A 20,542-nucleotide genomic window follows, 5' to 3' on the forward strand; every position below is an offset into this window, starting at 1 on the left:
CAAAATATTTTTGTTTTCTTCTAAAAACACCGGCCTTCTTTCATTATGTCGACCACCCATTGGTGTAACGACCACTTGGACACCCCTCTTAGGTTCATGTGGTCGTGAGATCGAGTCTCGATGAAAGCAGTTTGTTCTCAAAATTTATCGCATGTAATTTTGGCAATATATAAAGTAAATATTTTAATAAATTTGTTGGGCTTTTTCATATTGTCGGGCTTTAGGCCTCTTTCATTATGATTTAAATTAGGCGGTTACCGTGCTCATCACGTCTTCATGATGTATCAATGCCTTGTAAAGATTAGATCTTAGTCTTTTTTTTTTTTGTTAAGAAGATTAGATCTTAGTCGGTTTTTCGAAAAAATAAATAAACACTGGCCTTAAAAAAAAAACAACCATTTCTATCGAAATTGGGGCGGCTATCAAACACAGGTTAAGCATCTATACGGTTGGATTTGGTACTTCTTTACTCTCATCCAACGGCTAAAAGTGAAGAAGATTCTTGGTCCGTCGTCTATATTCTGATTTCTAAACAGTCTTTTTCTCTCTCTAGACTATAAATCGAACATCTCGTCGGAGCTTCTGCCATAGCTCGTTTGAGCACCTCGAAGTAGCTCAAAACATCGAACAAAATGGTGAAGGTTCGTATGAACACGGCCGATGTCGCCGCAGAAGTCAAGTGCATGCGTAGATTAATCGGAATGCGATGTTCCAACGTTTATGATATTACTCCTAAGGTTAAACCCTAATTTCTTAAGCATTCCAAATAATTACACATTCTTTGGCTAGTTTTCGTTGAAATTCCCTTCCATTCATGAGTCCTTCACTTATCAATTCCTTGTTTTTTTGGCAATTTTGTGATTTTGGTTAAGTTTGATAAGAATCTAATCTAACTAGAGATGAACAAATGAATGATTTTCTGCAGACATATATGTTCAAACTTATGAATAGTAGTGGAGTTACCGAATCTGGGGAGAGTGAAAAGGTTTTGCTTTTGATGGAAAGTGGTGTTAGATTACATACAACTGCATATGTTCGGTAAGACCTGAAACTGTTGAAATTCATAGCTTATTCTTATCTAAATGATTTGAATGGATAATGAATTAGGAATTCTTCGTTATTTTCAGTGATAAGAGTACAACTCCTTCTGGGTTCACTCTTAAGTTGAGGAAGCATATACGAACACGAAGACTTGAAGACGTTCGTCAGCTTGGATACGATCGTGTATAGCCCTTGTGATTTTATTTTATCTTTTTAGAAGTTCAGATTTTGTGGACTTATTGATCAGTAGATGATTAAATTGAATTACGAGTTCGCATTTTTAGAACTTGTCTCAATCTCTCTCATTTCGTTTATCGTTTCAGATTATTCTGTTTCAATTTGGACTAGGAGCTAATGCACATTATGTTATATTGGAGCTTTATGCACAAGGAAACATAATACTAACAGATTCCGAGTACACGGTGCTGACCCTTCTCCGATCACACAGGTTTGAAAATTTATATATGTAGTTTTTTGGAGAAAGTTGATGGTTTCTTAGTTCTTGTAAATGAATCACCAATGACTCTTAGGATCATTTGGACATTCGTAACATGAGTTAGCTGAGTCTGCTACATAAACAATTAAGCGAAGTAAAGGAACAAAGTTGTTGATCGTTTCTCTTTGAGCTTGAGATGCCTCAGCTGGAAATTGTAGTTGGCAGTTAAATTTCTAGTCTATCACCCAGTTAGTTTTGTACTATATCAATTTAGATGTTGATTACTTCGAGAGCAAGTTACAGTTACTGTTTATATTCAAGAATTTGGTAATTTTATTTACATTTTTCAATCATGTGTTCTTGTTTCTTGAAGGTATAATGGCTCTGGTGTGTATTTGTTACGTGCAGGGACGATGACAAAGGTCTGGCAATAATGTCACGACATCGTTATCCAGTTGAAGCTTGTCGTCTTTTTGAAAGGACCACCTCTACAAAGTTGCAAGAAGTACTTACTTCATTAAAGGAGCCTGACAACAGAGAATCTGTTGAGGTTAATGAAGGAAGTAAAGATGCTACTGATACTTCAAATGCAAAGAATGCTAACCGTAAAAGTGGAAAGCAATCAGATTCACAGAAAATTGCTAATGACAATAATCGAACTAAGCAAGCGACATTGAAGATGGTTCTTGGAGAGGCCCTCGGTTATGGTCCTGCACTTTCTGAGCATATTATATTAGATGCTGGGTTGGTTCCGAGCACTAAAGTCGGGAATGATAGCAAGATAGATAATGATACAATTCAGCTCTTAACGCAAGCTGTAGTGAAGTTTGAGGATTGGCTTGAAGACATTATATCAGGAGAAAGAGTTCCTGAAGGGTATATATTGATGCAGAACAAAATCACCGGGAAGAAGGAAATCATTCCATCTCAAGAAGGAACATCCAGCCAGGTTATGAGATATGCTTCCCGTTCATGTTCATAATTTAGTGATGTATATTCTGCAGAGAAGTGTGGATCAACTACCTTAGTTCCCGATCGTCTGGGTTTCTCATTTTTCTTGTTATACTATGGTGTGATTTGCAGATCTATGATGAGTTTTGCCCTATCTTATTAAACCAGTTCAAGTCAAGGGAATTAGTAAAATTTGAGACATTCGATGCTGCATTAGATGAGTTCTATAGTAAAATTGAGAGTCAAAGGGCAGAACAACAACAAAAGACCAAGGAAGGGTCGGCTGTACAGAAGCTTAACAAAATTCGCTTGGATCAGGTAATCTCTAGTCCTTTCCTTCAGTGAAGTTAATTACAACCATTTTTTGCTTCCTTTCTTATTAGTAGGTATCTTTTGCCTGCATTCTACCTAACCTGCAAGTTGTGCCTTACCAGTAGGATTGACTAAGAACTGGCCACAGCTCTTTAGGTTTTTGGCAGATTTACGGCTACCAATTTATTCTCTTTAACCAACCAAAACATCTTAGCAGTACGTTTTTCTTATGTCCCCGAAGAAGCTAAAATGCGTTTCCTAATCTGAGAACTTATGCCAGCTGTTTGTTGAAAGAAGCAAACGGACCAAATCTTTTGTTTAGACTAGAAGGTTACCAATGACTGCTTCAAGCATAAGTGTTCAATAAATCATTTTTGAAATAATTTTTTTATCTGTTAATATATTGAGGTATTATTAGAGGAGTACGATTGTAGTCTGCCTCTTCATTGGAAATTATTATCCATGTAGTTAAGATAGTAAATTACTCGTGAGTCCACTTGGGCTCAGGAGTAGACTGGACGGACTTTGGTGAACGGGTTGATGCCCCACCTGTTCCCTCTCTCCCTTTCTTATTCTTAATAAGGAAATTTGGAATTGTAGTATAAGTCTCTTTTTTTGTATAAGAACTATTAAGCCCATGTGACAATTTATATGGTCTGTTGTCATGTATCATTTAGTGGTTTTTGAGTATGTATCCTTATAGTTCAGTTTGTTGTATCCATATTATGTCTCAAGACAATGGAATACTTGAATATACCTTGGCTTATACCAAAATTGTATTTTCTACTTCATGGTACTGCAAGATCTTACTAGTTCCGACGAACCCTATCCAACTTATATGTGAGACTTCATACTCGGTTGCATCGTGAAGCCTCCAGATCATGGGCTATAAGAATGTACCTAATCTTAGTCTTCGACGAGGCCTTTTGGGTGGCTCGCGCTAAGAACAAAACATCACGTCATGCTGTGGTGCCTTAGAGAGGACAATACCATGGGTCAGTTGGTCTTGGGCCGTCATAGACTCATTCATAAATGAAAGAGACGAGGACAGCTCCTCTCTAAGAGTTTGCAGTATGATAGTTACACATAGGTTAGGGAAGTCTGGACTATAAAGGTACCAACCTTAGTTCATGGTGAGGGCTTTTGCTGGGATAAGTCAGAAACAGAACCTCATGTCTTGCGGTACTATCTACTTGAGGGCAACACCGTGCAAAATTTGGCCTTGATGCATCGCAAGAAAGTAAAAGAATTTTGTGCCATGTGTATGCGCGTCTCACACTTCCATGCTTAGGTTTTTTACATGTATAAAGTTTCTGTGCTATCTTTAGGAAAATCGTGTACACACATTGAAGAAAGAAGTTGACCGGTGTGTCGCGATGGCGGAATTGATTGAATACAACCTTGAAGATGTGGACGCAGCTATATTAGCTGTTCGTGTAGCTCTTGCAAATGGGATGAACTGGGATGATCTTGCACGAATGGTGAAGGAAGAGAAAAAGTCTGGAAACCCTGTAGCTGGTCTTATTGACAAGCTCTATCTTGAAAGAAATTGCATGACATTGCTGCTGAGCAACAATCTCGATGAAATGGATGACGACGAGAAAACGTCCCCTGCTGATAAGGTAATTACTTGAGGTCAAGCTATTGGTTATGCATCTATTTTCCATATCATTTTGAAAGAAGAGAAATGAAATCACTGTACATGAGGGCTTTAAACGCATGCCCATTCGTCTCATGCATTTCATATATGCAGATTAATTTTCAGTTCCTAAAGTGACTGTGGTTCAGCAACTTTGAACAGAGTGGTGTCTACTGTTACCAAAAGTCTTCCTTATTTATGTAAAATCTTGTATCCTTCAGTTTTCAGTGTCTCTGGGAATCGTTATTTTATTCACCTGTCTCTTCCAGGTAGAGGTTGATTTGGCACTATCAGCGCATGCCAATGCACGGCGATGGTATGAACAAAAGAAAAGGCAGGAGAATAAACAGGAGAAAACTGTAACAGCCCATGAGAAAGCCTTTAAAGCAGCTGAGAGGAAGACCCGTCTCCAACTCTCTCAGGTATCTAGTCTCCTTAATTTATGCTGCACTTCTTACACTAAATTGCATGTTTTCACTTGCTATTGGCCCAATCATGAGAAAAGAGTTACACGCGTTACTTCTTTTTCCTAAATATACTGCATTTTGCTATATACTAACTGCATGTTAGCGTAGAAGACTTCAAAATCACAAATAGATTGCATTTACTCCAAAAAGACGAAGTTAGATGCTATTATAGATTAAAGAATCCAAAGAATTGAAGACCCAATTACATGATTATGGTCATTTTACTGGTTTTAGAAATAGTGTACTTTCCCTACTATTTAAAACAAGAAAAATACTCAGTGGCATGTATTAACAATCAGATGATACTCTACGCTTTTTTTTTAACATATAAACTCTTCCACAATCACACACCATCCTTAAAGAAGATTATTTTTGTCATCTTGTATTCCTCGTCAGATTCACAATTTGGATTTAGTGTGTGATCGGATCAAATTACTCAAAATCAGAACTGCTCATTTTCGACAGTGTGTTATCACTTTTTGCTCGGAAATTCTTATCAGTATTCGTCATTTTGTTTTCATACTTTATCTTGCAGGAAAAAGCAGTTGCTGCAATTACACATATGCGCAAGGTTCACTGGTTTGAGAAGTTTAATTGGTTCATTAGCAGTGAAAACTATTTGATTATCAGTGGTCGCGATGCCCAACAAAATGAGATGATTGTCAAACGCTACATGTCAAAAGGAGACCTGTAAGTTACAATGTTCGCAGTCTTTTTAATCAAGGAATGAAAAATCGACATATTTCGGTCGAAATTGCCGAAATATGTCGGTTTTCCAACTTAGTGAAACGAAACATCACTTACATATATTTCGTGCATGATTTCAGTCGAAATCATTGGAAATTTCGAATTATTGTAGTTAGATTTCGAAAAATCCAGTCTAACTACAGAAACCTAACTTAAAGAACCCAAAATCAAGCATAGTTACCTTCATCTCCATCTTCTTCATTTTTTTTTGTACAGTTCTTCATTATTTCCTCTCATATCTTTAATAAATCTCTTCATTTCTTCTTGAAATATCTTTGTTTTGGCAAGAAAACCTAGAGAGAGAAAGAGAGGAAGGAGGAGAGTCGGCTGAAATGAAATCGATTTAGGGTTTCTGGTTATTAGGGTTTCTTCTGGGTTATTAATAATTACCCCCTATAAATTAGTTTTTGTTAAAGTTAACCCCCTGCTGTGACTGTAAATTTCTAAATCAACCCTAACATTAACAAATTAGCCCTATTATTAACCCTATAGTAATGTTAATTTTTTTTGGGTGTTATTTATAATAAATAATTCAATTTAGGACCCCAATCTAACTACTTTATTGCAGATTAGTCCTCAAATTAACGAACTTTGTGACAAAGTCTATCAACTTTTTTCACTTTTGCCCCCTACATCATGTTTTTATAACAATTGTTTTATGTAGGTCTTATTTTCAATAAATAATTCAATTTCAACATATTTTTATCATTTTCCTAGATTGTAAAATTTCCACACTGACCGAAACGTTTCCACGAAACGTTTCCACTTTTGGACCGACCGAAATTTTCACCGAAACCGAAATTTCATTCCTTGTTTTTAATATGTAACCATTCATGTACCACTAGGAAAAAAAAGTGTGATGCTTGCCCAAGTCATAACTTCTTTAGTTGTAGATTGTTGCTTCTTTGACTTTACATATATTCTTGATTCTTGAATCAAGATTAGACGAAAATTAGGCTATCCATATATTTTGAGCTTTAGTCCGGATAACTCGTATAACTGGCTTCGAATACGAAATAGGTATGTCCATGCAGAACTACATGGAGCTTCCAGTACTGTGATCAAGAATCACAAGCCTGAGACCCCAATACCTCCTCTCACCTTAAATCAAGCAGGCTGTTTCACAGTAAGTTTGTTATCTTCAGTAAATTCCATTCAAATTCACACAACATTGTTCGGGCTTTCTCTGTTAAAATATTGCCTTACAATCAGAAAACAAGGAATGCATCATAGACTCATGTGCATGTATTTCTTCCTCTAGGTTTGCCATAGCCAAGCATGGGATTCGAAGATTGTAACAAGTGCTTGGTGGGTTTATCCCCATCAAGTAAGTAAAACTGCTCCAACAGGAGAATATCTTACAGTTGGAAGTTTCATGATACGTGGAAAGAAGAACTTCCTCCCTCCCCATCCTCTTATTATGGGTTTTGGTATCTTGTTTCGCTTGGATGAGAGCTCCTTGGGCTCACATTTAAATGAAAGAAGAGTAAGAGGTGAAGAGGAAGAACAAAATGAGATTGGAGAATCCGAGCCTACGCAAGAAAATTCTAATTCTGAATCAGAGAATGAAGTAGAAGAAATAATTGGTGTTAAGAAAGAATCGGATCCCGGTATAGTTACAGATCACGATAAACTGAAGTTAGATGGATTACCCGAGGTTAATTCTGCTCAGATTAGTACAAATCTCTCAACTGCCGCAGCCAAGCATGCAAATCTTGTTGAAGATAAAACTTCACCTTCTGTTTCGTCGGAACTTGAGGACCTCATTGATAGGGCTCTTGGTATTGGCACTGTTAATGTGTCTGCTAAAACTCGAGATCTTGATTCGTCTGAGGTTAACTCATTTGAGGATCAGCACAGTGATGCACAAAATACTGAAGTTAGACTGAAGCCTCATATTTCGAAAGCTGAAAGAAGGAAGCTCAAGAAAGGGCAGAAAGATAGTACTGCTGATTCAACTACTGGGCATGAAAGAGAAAATCACAAAGATAACTCTCGTTTAGGTATTCAACCAGATAAAAGTGGTCAAAGTTTGAAGCCTTCTTCTGGGAAAATCAGCCGTGGCCAAAAGGGAAAACTCAAAAAGATCAAAGAAAAGTATGCTGAACAGGATGAGGACGAAAGGAAGATTCGCATGGCTTTACTAGCTGTGAGTAACAATTGATTTTCTCTTGGTTTCTTCATATGCACAACCTAGGTGGTGTTCTTTCACATTATCGATTTTATGGTCGCGATGTCGATCACTTTGCAAGAGTATGAGTTTGGAGAACCCCCCACTTAACGCGGACAAAGACTCTAGCTATTGCTTAGGACTTAAAGTGGTTAATTCCATGATCACGTTGTCGACTGTTTAAGTAAGAAACCAGTCTCATGGTGAGGTCTTATTAACACGTGACGAACAGGTCAAGAAAATCGGACTCCCAACTTAAAGTCATTATTACCTAGTCAAATATTCAAAAGCTAGCAGACTAGTAGTGGTTGGTCTATTATTATTTCTCACTGACCCGCTTTTGTAACTTTCAGTCAGCTGGAAAAGTAGTCAACAATGAGAAAGAGACAGAAGAGGGGAATGCCGCAAGTGGAGAAGGGAAGATATCACTTACTGGTAAGTTATCTATAGCTTTCTTGGTTGAGGAACTGGGAATGTTCAATTGCAATTTCATCTAGTTTTCTTCTGTTTGAGTCTCTCATAATACCACATCAATGGTCATACAGCTTGCAGAAGTCCCACTAAATATTTTAGTACGTGAAAGACTTCGCTCTCTTATGTTAGTAACATTGTAACAAAATTGTTTTAGCTGGTACTTTTTTCTAGAGATTACTTTGTAAAGTGGTTGTATCAGGGAACCACAATACCCTTGTTCACACTCTTTTTTTTTCTTCTTAATTTGATGCGACTGTATTAACTAAATACTTTTCTTCCTCTGAACTCGCAGGCCTAGATGATGCTTCAAAAATATGCTATAAATGTAAAAAGCCTGGTCATCTATCTCGTGATTGCCAAGAACATACGGATGAAGTTAATCATCCTAAGGGAGTTTCGGATAAACACTCCAATGGTGGTGGTCCCGAAGATCTTCCAGATGCAGCGGAAAACTCTGAGATGGATAAGGTGATCATGGAGGAAGATGATATTAACGAAATAGGTGAAGAAGAGAAGGAAAAGTTAAACGACGTCGATTACTTGACTGGAAATCCACTGCCAAACGATATTCTATTATACGCTGTGCCTGTTTGTGGTCCGTATAACGCACTTCAGACGTACAAGTATCGTGTAAAGATAATTCCTGGAACTGCAAAGAAAGGAAAAGGTATTTGATATTCTCCTTTCTCATGCACGTTACGTATTCCTCAATCTCAACTGCATGACATTATAGTGTTTATATCCGTAGATGAACGTTTTTGTTCAACTTTTCAAAAGGGAACAAGGAAAATTGTCGAATTTTTCGGTGTTCATGAATTTTAGTCAGCTTCTTAAGTTAATTATAATGCTTGGTTCATCAGCGGCAAAAACGGCGATGAATCTGTTATATCACATGACGGAAGCAACAAATAGAGAGAAGGAACTGATGAAAGCATGCACAGACCCAGAGTTGATGGCTGCACTTATTGGTAACGTGAAGATCACATCTGCTGGTCTCACCCAGTTGAAGCAAAAGCAAAAGAAAGGAAAGAAGACCAGCAAACAAGGAAGCTGAGAAAGGTCGTACGAAGTTCTTAGTGTTTTTAGAGCTCTTAAATTTTCAACTTCTCTTCATATTTTCTCGATAACAAGTACTACAAATGTGTAATTTGAGGATACTTAAAACTGGAGTCCTTGATTTGTAGATTTTGGGGGCTGAATTTTACTATATCCTGGTGACAAAGAAAAGCATATTTTTACTTGGATTGTGAAACTATATTATGTATATCCGCAGGGGTTACTTGTTATCTTTTGACAGGTTAATTTCAGTTGTTGTTAATAGGTTTTCTGTGTGATTCATGGCTTATTCCATATGTTTTCGCCGAAACAAATACTAGTGTCACCAAATTGAGCTGATAGGAGGACAGATCACAGAGCTTTAATTTTTACCAAATGGATCCATTTACTATTTTCGACAGGACTTTTGATCAATCCTTGGCACTCCATGATTCTTGCATTAGCAGTCAAGTGTTCCCCCACCAGACTGAGTTTAGGTGTCATGTCAGCTTAGCAATCAATGTAAGTTGATCGGGAATACAGGTAACTGCTAGAGCCTCAGGTCATTACGTATGGTACCAGAGGTGTAGGGTTGTAATAGTTCCAAATCGCTTGCAGAAGTGCTCAAAGCCTAAACTATGGGACTATAGGTGCAACGAAACCCGATTCTAAAAACTCTTTCCATAGGCATGTGCTCACGCCCGGGTCTAAAACCCTAGGGAACGTGTTGTGTTGGTGTCTGATCGGATACGACATCACTTTCGTCAAGGGGCGAGGTTCTTATAGATTCTACATATCCTGCTTCAAGACGTTGAATAGAAATGGTAAAGATGAAAGTAGTACTGTACATTGATCTCTTTGTTCACAAAAAAGCTGAAGTTTACGAACTTAACTATCATTGGACTAATGATTTTTGAGCAGGAGTGTGGCTTGAGGATAGACCTTCAACAGGCAAATCAGGTGTTGGAGGGCGTAAAGTCCAAGTGTCAAGCCACTCTGCACAAAACGAAGAAATAAACATAGATTAAAATGTAATCTCACTCGAGAACTGGTCAAGATCATATTACTACCGAATTCTTTGATTTTATGATACTGTTTTATATCATCTTTTCGAGGACACGAGATGCCCAGGCTTTTTTTAACCCAACTTTCAATTATAGAGATTTCAATGTAACTGTTGTTGCCTAAAAGAAGTGCAAATTAAAGCTTGAAATGTTTGTTCGAGTGACGCCTCGCCTTTTCTGTATAGAGAAGAAAATGAAACCTCAGGTTGCAATCTCACCTACTTAGTTATGAGATGGTATCCCTTGACCGTAAACCTATCGGCTTTGATTCAGGTAAGGGAAATATCTCACCATGTATATACTGGAGTAGTTAAAAGCATAAGTAAATACGAACTTTGACATTATAAAAATACCATTTCATTACTTGTACAGGTGATGTATGGAATTCTCGAAAATAAGTGAACTCAACAGAAAGTTGTGGCATAAAATACGCTTCCAAGAGCTATTGCAAAAAAATACCATTTCATTACTTGTACAGGCCCAAAAACACAGCCCAAATAGGAAATCCAACCCAATAGGGATTTATATTTCAAAAAAAACCCAAAATGTTAGATTACCTCTCTATCCCTCCAAAAGAAATTGTTCCCTCTCTTATCCCTCACACATTTCCCGCCAACACACCCAGCCTTTCTCTTTCTCTCCCTGACTTTGATTAGACACAACACACATCCCTCTCTTGGCTTCCGCGCTCTCTCTCTCTCTAACTTGAAATCCTATCTTCTCCCTCCATCAAAACGTTTCATCTCTATCTCTCTCTCTATTTCGATCAAACTCTCTCTTCATTCATACCGGCGCATCTCTATCTCTCTCTCTGTCTCTTTTTCAAGCGAAATCCCTCAGCCATTAACGCCTCTAAGAGTCCAAACGTTACAGCCGAATCTCTCTCAACCAAACCTATTTAAGCAACCGGATCTCATCTTTTTTCTCTCTATTTCTCTCTGTTTCAACGAATCTCAAGCTTCTTTCTCGATTTCTCTCTCTTCCAAAAACAGGTACGTCTCTGTTCTTCCTCTAACTCTTGATCCTCTCTCTGTTGTTGGTAAATTATTAGGATTGTTGGAACATTTTTGGGGTTTCTTGTTTCACATCTGTGGGTTTTGGTACAGATTTAGGGGTGTTTGAAAATTTGGGGGAGTTTTCAAACAATTAGGGTTTATGATTTCAAGTTTAGTAGTCTGATCTATAGTCTGTGATAAATCATTTTGGGTTGTTTTTCGAAAAAGTTTTAGGGTTAAGTTGCTCTAAAGTTTGTGATAAAACATTTTGGTTGTTGTTTTGTGATTTCGGAACCATTTGGGTGTTTATGGTTCTTCATCAAGCTTCTAGGTTAGTTTTGTTTTAACATTTAGGGTTGTGATCCGAAAGTTAGGGTTTGTGTGGAGACATTTAGTACTTTGTCTTTGTTTTTTGGGGGTCTGTCTTTGTTTATGAAGTGCATGATTTGGTTTATCATTGTGGGTTGTGTTGAAGAAATGTTGGATTATGTTCAGACATTTTGATAGTTGTTAGTGATTTCGAAAGCATGCATCTACACATAAAGGTCATTTGGGTGTTTATGATACTACATCAAGTTTCTAGGTTAGAGTTGTTTTAACATTTATGTTTCTGTGGAGAAATTTAGTCATTTGATCAAGATTTATGGGTTGTTGATTAACAGAATGTTTTTTCTTTAACATTCATGGTTGTGAAAAAAAAAACTAGTATATGTTTATACATTTTGGTTGTGTAGATACATTCTGCTTTTGTTTGTCTTTGTGTTTGTTTGAAACATATGAACTTTTGCAGACAATCCCAAGATGGCTAAAACTAACACAAAGAAAGGAGATGGTGCTGATAAGAAACAACAGACTCCTGTGAGGGCTAGCCCCAGGAAGAGACCTGCTGAAGAGGCATCAAATGCTGGGCCGAGCAAAAAAGGCAAGAAAGTTGCCAGCCCCGAACAAGCAAAGGTGTGTTATTGTATAAACATTTTTTCAATGTTCTGACAATAATGTTTGTGTTCTCACATTTCTTACAATTGTTATGCATATTTGTTTGTGTGTTAACATTCTGTAAAATGTTGCTTCAGTTATTGATCTGTCATTATTGTGTAGAGGCCTATGCTTATTGTGTAGACACATTAAACAATGATCTGCCATTACTTATTGTGATGAAGCATTAAGTTTACTGTTGAACATTTTGTTGAATGCCCTGACATTTCTGTTATTGTTTCTGTGAAGCACCGTGGGTTTACTTCAAAGGCGAGAGTGGACAAGGTGGAGCCTCAACCAAAACCAACAGAGGCTAAAGAGCAGAAGAAGAAAGCTGCTTTCAATTACAAATGTAACTTCAAAGCAGTTTTCAAGGTGGCGCGGGAATTGCAGTTATATATTACTGAAGAGCAAAAGGAGATGTTGCTTTCTTCACCATTCGGGGCCTTATTTAAGGCAGTGACCAGTTTTAGTTTCCGAACAGAGAATGTGATGGAGAAGCCGAACAAAGCCATCTATGATCTTCTGTACTGCTATGACAAACAGAGCCAAGCCTTCAACATCGGAGGGAAGTTGATTCAGTTCACTCCCGGAGATGTTGCTTTGTTGTTGGGAGTCCCAATGGAAGGACAAATATATGATGCATTCCCAACCAATGTCACCATAGATGTGGCTAAGGACCAGTTTTTGAGCAAGTATTTCAAAGACTGTATTGTTGAGGGAAAGGCTGCATCTTTTGGGGGGTCCCAGCATCGAAAAGGCTTTGCATGTGGCTGCAAGAACAAAGGCTCCAGCCATTGAGTTCTTGAAACTATGGATTATGTACATGGCAGCCACATTCCTGTTTGCTTCAGCTGCCGGCTCCTCGGTTGTCGGGAGTTTTTATCAGAATCTCCAAACGGAGAGAATGATGAAAAGAGTTTCATGGGCGAGAGCTATTCACTCCTACATGATGGAGAGAATAAACAAGCACTCGGAAGACCCGGCAAAAGCTTCAGGATGCCTGACTCTTCTCCCCGTAAGTATTCATAACCATGCACTTAAATGTTTCATAATTTCTTATAGTGATAAAAGTCAAATTAGTGTGCTCTGACATTTTCTTAAATGTTTCATCATTCTTTTGGGGCTTCTGTAATGCTGAAACATTTTGGAGAATGTTTGGGCATGTTATAAAATGTGTTTACATTTCTTATGGTGATAAAGAAAAACAGTACTGACCTAAGAGTGTTTAATTTCTTTGCAGTACTGGTATTGCATGCACACCAGGATCCATGAGGACCTGGTTGGAGAAGTAGGGGTCAGTCCTAGAATAGCTCGATGGATGATCGAGCCATTCTTCCTTAAAGGACTGGAAGAAGAGCTGGAAAGCATTACAGAAGAGCAGGTAATTTGTTTTAACATTTCTTATAATGTCTCGGTTATTTAAACTAATGTTCTAACATAACTGATGTCTGAGTGACATTTTAACAAATGTTGGAACATTTCCAAGAATGTTGGAACATTTAATTAAGTGCATGTGTTTTTTTAAGAGGTGTTGAGATAATAACCTTATGTATCCCTTCTTGTAGGTGAAGGTGGAGTTGGTGGCGGAGTCTGTGGAAGAGGAAGAGTTGTTAAAGTTCACGGAGAGGGTGGTGGAGGAGATGAATGAGGAGGAAGTAGAAAAGTTGAAGGAGGAAGTGGAGAGGTTGAGAGAAGAAAATTTGTTGGTTAAGAGAGAGTGTGAGATGGTTAAGAGAGAGAGTGAGATGGTTAAGAGAGAGAGAGAGAAGTATTAAAAGAGGAGTTGGAGAGGATGAAGAGAGAGAGAGGAGAGAAAAATGATGTATTGGAATTTGATTTTGGTGTAGGAGGGGAGGTGGATGTTAGAGACGAGGTTGGTAGAGATTTGGTGACTGTTGGAGAGGAGGTGGAGGGTGGGGAGGTTAGACAAGAGGTGGAGAGTGGAGATGGTGGAGAGAACATAGTGGAGCAGGAAGTAGCCCAAGAAAATCCGGAACAAGTAAACGTAGAACCCAGCATCGAAAAAGAAAGTGATGCCGAAGCCCAAACTGAAGGAGCAGAAATAGACGACAATAAGGGTAAGAAGGCAATTTCTGATGAGTCGGTAAGGGGTCAATCTTCCGGAGAGGGCCAAAACCAGGAGCAGAAAGTGAGACAAGTTGCTGGGTCAAGTGAGTAAATGCTCACGCAAATCTTTACTTCTGTTGACATTCCTGTCTTTGCTTGATTAGAATTTGGAAATGTTGGAGCAAATACCAGAATGCTACAACATTTGAGATACTGTTATAAAAAGTAATGAATATTGTCTTTGTTTAGATTAAAGTTGGTTTTATTTCTAGTTTATTTTTTTGAAGCAACGTATTAACTTGTGTGCAATCTATCTATCTTCTCTGAAATTCTTACTTACTTGTCAGATGATTGGTATGAACATAAATTGTTCCGCCATCGTTACAAGTTTTTTGATAAACGGTAAGTAAAAGAGTTCTATCGTACTCCCACGATGTCTTTTACCACGACAATTGAAGACTTTCTTTTACCACGAACGAACGACAATAGACTGGTCGGCTAAGTAATAAATAAGAAACAAACAAGTAAGTGTTCTTCTCCCACATAAATACGTAAAATGTTTGAACATACGTGCTAACGTTTATATATATTGATCGAGAATTGGATAATAATTTATGTTAAGATTTGGTTTTCTATCGAATGTTGACTAGTTAAACGTGTGGTGGTGGGAACAGGTGAAAAGCATTTTCCAAGTTTTTTCAATGTAGGTGAAAATGAGAAGGAAGAAGTTGACTTTCAGCTGACTTGGCCTTCAGCTTTCTTTTCAGAGGTTTGCGAAGTGGCAAAAGTATATGAGAACTATGAGATCGTGGAGAACGAAAGTTCTTCTGAAGACGATTTTGTAGATAAGCCAAAGGTTGAAACGGCTGAAGTTGTGGAAAAGAAAGATAAAAACAAACCAAACTCTTTGGTTAAGAGGGTTAAAACACAGCCAAGAACCCGAACCATGACCGAGAAAGCAAAGCAACTCGAGAAGAAAAAACCAATTAATGTAGATGAAATTGTAGAGTTGGGAGGTGGAAGGTCAGCAGCAGAGGAGGAAGGCCAGAAGCTAGGTAACTGGAAAAGAAGCCCGGTGTGGAAGAAGTTGAAGGAAGAAGAAAAGGGCCTGTTGGAAGAATTCATCAGGAAAAGTGACAAAAGGTACGAGAAAGTTACTGTAATCTTCATGCATTTACAGTTATGTTCGCACATTATAGTTTGTGTTTATGCATTTATATCTGCTTACTGTACTGTCCATGCATTATCACAAATGTCATAACATTAGCAACTGTGACACTTGTTTTTTCAAATGTTGCAGCACGAAAGTCTGGTTCAGTAATGGGATCAACGACATTTGTGGGAAGCAGCTAGATATGTTGATGATGAATCTGGAGTGCGACTCACAAGTTATTAACTGGGCGAGTTCGTTCGTCACTAATCACGAGGATTTGAAAGAAAAGAGTGTCCTATGTCTACCATCAGAAATCTATGTGAGTTTAGTGATTAGAATGTTTTCCTATCATCATCTTTTATATGAGTGAACATTTTAATAACTTTGTGTATGTTCTACAGACGATGATCAAGTCCGAGGTCAACCAACCTTCTATCGAAAGAATGCTCAACCGTACGTTGAGTAATAATGCTGGGAAACCGGAGATCTTATTTGTGTGTGCACCTATCTGCCATGGGGGGCACTGGACACTATTGGTATATAATATATTTCTCCACCGGTGGACCCATTATGACTCAATGTCATTTGATAAGAAGAATGCCAAGGAGTGTTACGAAAATGCCCGGGAGTACGCGGCATATATTGAGGATGTAATGGAAGAGGTGGGATTCACAATGTATGGAACCCAACAAAGATATGCTGATGTTCTTGGGGAGCCAGAATTCCCAACTCAGGGAGAAAAGTAAGTGTTTTCAAACTTTATTTGTTCCCAACATTAAGATGCATGCTTTAATTAGTATGAAAATGTTCAAACATTTCGCAAAATGTTTAACAAAAGCCTCTTATGTTTTCATACAATTGATAAAAAAACACGTCATTTAATATAATGTTTCTGTTTTGTGTGGGAATGTAGAAACATTATTGGTTATGCTTTAACATTCCATTTGTGTCTTGAACAGTCCGGATTGCGGTCTATTTGTTATTTTGAAAATTGAAGAGCTAGTCCAAGACTGCATGACTACTGGACCCAAACAGCGTACAAAAAACCCAGATTGGGTCTCCCGGGCACAAAGGAAGAGGGCTAAGATCACGCACAATATATTGAAGGAGAACACAATATCTTGGAGGATGGGCCGATGTTGAAAGTGTGGTTGCCGTGAATATTTTTTTGTTTGGTGAAAGATCTTTTAATCAAAAATGAAGTAGTTGTTGAGGTAACGGGTTATGTTCGCTAAACCCGAAACCACTTCATTCTTGATTAGATTAAAAACAATGATGGTTTGTAAAATTATTTTGTGAGGTTAACGACATACAATGATTTTGGATGGGATATTTATGTTAAAACTAAAGGAAGTAAATTTGAATATATTATTATTTTTCTTCAACATCATGTGTGACATACATTGTCCCCTTAAAGTTTGTTTCAGGAAAGAACATACACAGACATGTTAGAACATTCCTCTTAATGGTTGGACATATGGACAAATGTCTCGGGAAATATGTAATACTGAACCTTCATTGTCTAGAATGTATTCACTAAACTTCATAATGTGGACACATTGTAAATAATAGCTAGACATGTAGTAATTCATTCACTGAACATTTTGTAGAATGTTATCACATATTCACTAGACAAAAATATATGTACTAAAGACCAAAAGATTTTACTAAACATTGAGCACAATGTAACAACACTCTGTTACATGTTGGGACATATCGGTGAATGTTATAACATTTAGTAAAATGAGACTACAGTTGGGCTCGACATGTCGCACTGTTGTGATAAGCGGGTTGGTTGCACCTGCGACATATTCTTTTCCTCCTGGTAACATCTCCGGAACTCTGCAACCTTGTTGTACGTGGTCTGCCTGGTGCCCTTCTAACTAGTGGAGGAAGAGTCTTGGTTAATGGATCAAAAGTATATGGTTCGTCAAAATTTGGAACGGGGTAAACACAATGTTGGTATGTGTTCCTGTAAGCCTCCACGGTCCAGACCGGATCGTAAAAACATGTACTATCACCACGAGTCTTGTTGATGCATAACATTGCATGTTGACACGGAAGCGAATCTACTTGCCAACGCCGACAAGAGCATGTGAGAGTACCAAGATTTACGGAATGGCGTGGAGTAGAATATACTTCATAAACAAGTGGGGCTGCCTCGACGTATCTCCAAGTCTCCGCAACTTTGTATTTCGCTTGTTGCTCCAAGTTAATGGATGGGCAAAGAAATGTATTCCATCCAATAGAAGCGTCTCTATGCTTTCGCATCTTGTTCATAATCTTCTGTCTTATGGCATCCAACAATGCTGTAATAGGGAGCACGCGGGCTTTCTTGACCATGTTGTTGAAGCTCTCAGACAGTTGGGAAGTGATGGCGCCATACCTGTGAAAAAACATTAAATGGGATGCTTGTAAAACATCGTGTCGTGTTAAAACATTGCGCGAAATGTATAAACATGTATATGCCTGACGGAACACATGAACAAATGTCCATTCATAACAGAAAGATATGATTAATGTTAAAAAATAACTGAAAAAGAGAAAACAAAATACCTATCCCCTGGGAAAAAGGAATCTGCCCATGATTCCGGATTAAGGGATTGGAAAAACCTCTCGACATTGGTTCCACCCATCTCAACCATTTGTTCAATGGTTGCGTGATACTCGCTCTCGGGTAATGCCCGTGCCGCCGTAAACATAAGACTCTGAAAATAACGTGACTGGCGCTCCCCGTTACGTATCCTCAAGTTCAGATTACATCGTAAGTGCCAAGCACAGAATGAGTGATGAGCGGTGGGAAAAACGTTCTTCACGCCTTTTAGAATTCCAGCATGTCTATCCGAAATAAAGGTGTAACGTTTGATCGGATCTACTGCTAATTTCAAATTTTGCAAAAACCAATCCCAATTCTGATCATTCTCAATGTCCACAACTGCGTAAGCAATGGGGAAAAGACCTAACAAAAAAAAATGAAATACAAAATTAGTTCTGTTGATGCATGAATCAAAAGTGCATAAGCATTTTTGGAAATGTAAAACCATATTTGGGACTGAGGTATGACTTCAATAAATTACGCCGCATCTTTATCTATGTCGCGTCAATAATGATCATGATCTAACATTTTGTCACGTGTTAGCAGGAACACTAGAATGTTAACATGTGATGTGAAAATGAAAACATACCGTCGTTTCCGTCCTTGGTAACCGCAGCCAAAATGCAGCCATTAAAACGAGTTTTGGCGAATGTTCCATCAATATAGATCACAGGGCGACAGTGTTGAAACCCAAGGATAGATGCGTGAAGGGCAATAAAAACTCGGACAAATCTGTTGGTAGTGGGTTCGATTTGCAAATCAATTATGCTATTGGGATTAGTACTCTCCAAAGCATCTACGTACCACTTCAACTTTGCGTAGGAATCACCCTCCTGCCCAAATACTTTGTCCATGGCTACCTTCTTACCACCGTAAGAAAAATAATAGGTCAACTCAACACCGTAATCGTCTTGAAACTTTTCTTTAACTTCAGCAGTACTCCAATTTGGGTGTCTTCTGATGTCTTCATTCATTAGGCTGCCAACAAGTTTACTAGACAACTTGGGATCCGCAGGTTTGAGAACAACATCGAGACAAGCGTGATTCGGTTCGTACTCTTTCAACAAAAAAACGGATTTACATCCCAATGGTGCAACCCCGTGCACTCTCCAATTACATCCGGGTTTGGAACAAACGGCAGTGACACGACCTGGTTCATTCTTGATATATTTGTAGTTGTTCTTGGTTGCAATGGTATATCGACCAAGAGCGTCTCGAAAAGCTTTGACACCACCGGGGAATATTTGCCCAATCTCCGTAAATACGTCGCCCCATGAGTCACATACTAACTTCTTCTCATTATTTTGAGATGTAGAAAGTGACCTTTCAGTTTCCATACTGCAAAATTGAATAAAATGTTATGAAAGTACCATCAATTGTATTAAAATGTTAACAAATGTGTGAACATCTAGTGTAATGACTAAACACCGCGCATAATGTTTTGACATGCGTAGGAATGTTTGGTTATCAAGGAGAATGTCGTAGAATTATACGAAATGTGTGAGTTTATGTGAAAATGATGGATAACATTATACTGATTGTTTCGAATATGTGGTATAATCAGGTGGTCCAAGAAGCAATGTCTGATCATTCTATCAAATGTTGAAGCAATGTCTAATCATTCTATCAAATGTTGGTCTAACTGCTAGTTCAATAGCTATGAAACAAATGTGTTAACACATGATAAACTACTTTTAACATGTACCATGTGTTCAGACATTTTAGAAAATGTTAAAACAAACTTTAAAGTTGTACCAGAAACCAAAAGATTGTACGGACAGCGGTAGAACTGTACGGACATTCCAGAAACTAAACAGTAGACGAGAAGGAAGAACAAGAGCATAAAATCATAAAAAAGAGATTCAACATCAACAGTTACCTGGATTTATAGGACAAGAATATGGTGATTCGAACAAGTTGATGAGTCTAGAAACAAACAAGTTGATGGCTTATCTCTATGATGACTGAAGGAATAAAGGGTTTTGTAACTCGGTTTGGAGATGTAGGTGATGACTGAAGGAAGATGATGACAATATTAGAGAGAGAAACGTGAAAACGAAGATGATGATCGAAGAGATGAAGACTGTAGATAGATGAAGGTGGAAAAAAAGGGTTTGTATTTCGGTAGAGAGATAAAGTGAAAAAGATTTTGGAGAGAGAAACTAAATCAGATTTTGGAGAGAGAAAGATATGAGTTGTTAGAGTTGAGGGATATATATAGGAGGGCAAAAGAGGGTTTACAAGAAAATAGGAAATCTTAGAGATAAGAGTTGGGCCCGGATTGCACATTGGGATGTGTATTTGGGTTTGATATGAGTTATTATTTGATTATTGGGTTTTGGGTGAGATATTAAACCTTGTTGGGTTTTTTTTTGTATTTGGGCCCAAAATTTGGGCCTTTCATCAAAATTTTCTTA

At 38.0% G+C, this 20,542-nt stretch overlaps 3 protein-coding genes across 3 annotated transcripts; 2 read left to right on the plus strand and 1 right to left on the minus strand.

Moving 5' to 3' along the window:
• Positions 1-579: 579 nt before the first annotated feature.
• On the plus strand, positions 580-9,557 carry EMB1441 (zinc knuckle (CCHC-type) family protein). Its single transcript, XM_086661544.1, has 14 exons — positions 580-737; positions 926-1,038; positions 1,128-1,224; positions 1,365-1,489; positions 1,886-2,426; positions 2,561-2,746; positions 4,069-4,362; positions 4,649-4,801; positions 5,382-5,536; positions 6,614-6,719; positions 6,855-7,742; positions 8,117-8,198; positions 8,530-8,904; positions 9,098-9,557. The coding sequence occupies exons 1-14, from the start codon at positions 633-635 to the stop codon at positions 9,289-9,291; spliced, it is 3,414 nt and encodes a 1,137-aa protein (XP_086517670.1). The 5' UTR covers positions 580-632; the 3' UTR covers positions 9,292-9,557.
• Positions 9,558-13,214: 3,657 nt separating this feature from the next.
• On the plus strand, positions 13,215-14,261 carry LOC147559648 (uncharacterized). Its single transcript, XM_086657855.1, has 3 exons — positions 13,215-13,324; positions 13,550-13,690; positions 13,875-14,261. Exons 1-3 carry the CDS (start codon positions 13,217-13,219, stop codon positions 14,082-14,084), a joined length of 459 nt encoding a protein of 152 aa, XP_086513981.1. The 5' UTR covers positions 13,215-13,216; the 3' UTR covers positions 14,085-14,261.
• A 2,993-nt stretch (positions 14,262-17,254) lies between these two features.
• Positions 17,255-20,541, minus strand: LOC147559649 (uncharacterized). The gene is made up of 4 exons (XM_086661545.1): positions 20,005-20,541; positions 18,715-19,463; positions 18,086-18,488; positions 17,255-17,915 (listed from the first exon to the last, which is right to left on the minus strand). The coding sequence occupies exons 2-4, from the start codon at positions 19,460-19,462 to the stop codon at positions 17,279-17,281; spliced, it is 1,788 nt and encodes a 595-aa protein (XP_086517671.1). The 5' UTR covers position 19,463; positions 20,005-20,541; the 3' UTR covers positions 17,255-17,278.
• Between the last annotated feature and the right edge of the window lies 1 nt (position 20,542).

This window comes from Eschscholzia californica, unplaced genomic scaffold (genome assembly GCF_041429995.1).
Source record: "Eschscholzia californica isolate CP2 unplaced genomic scaffold, dmEscCali1.0.p SCAF_2, whole genome shotgun sequence".
NCBI lineage: Eukaryota > Viridiplantae > Streptophyta > Magnoliopsida > Ranunculales > Papaveraceae > Eschscholzia > Eschscholzia californica.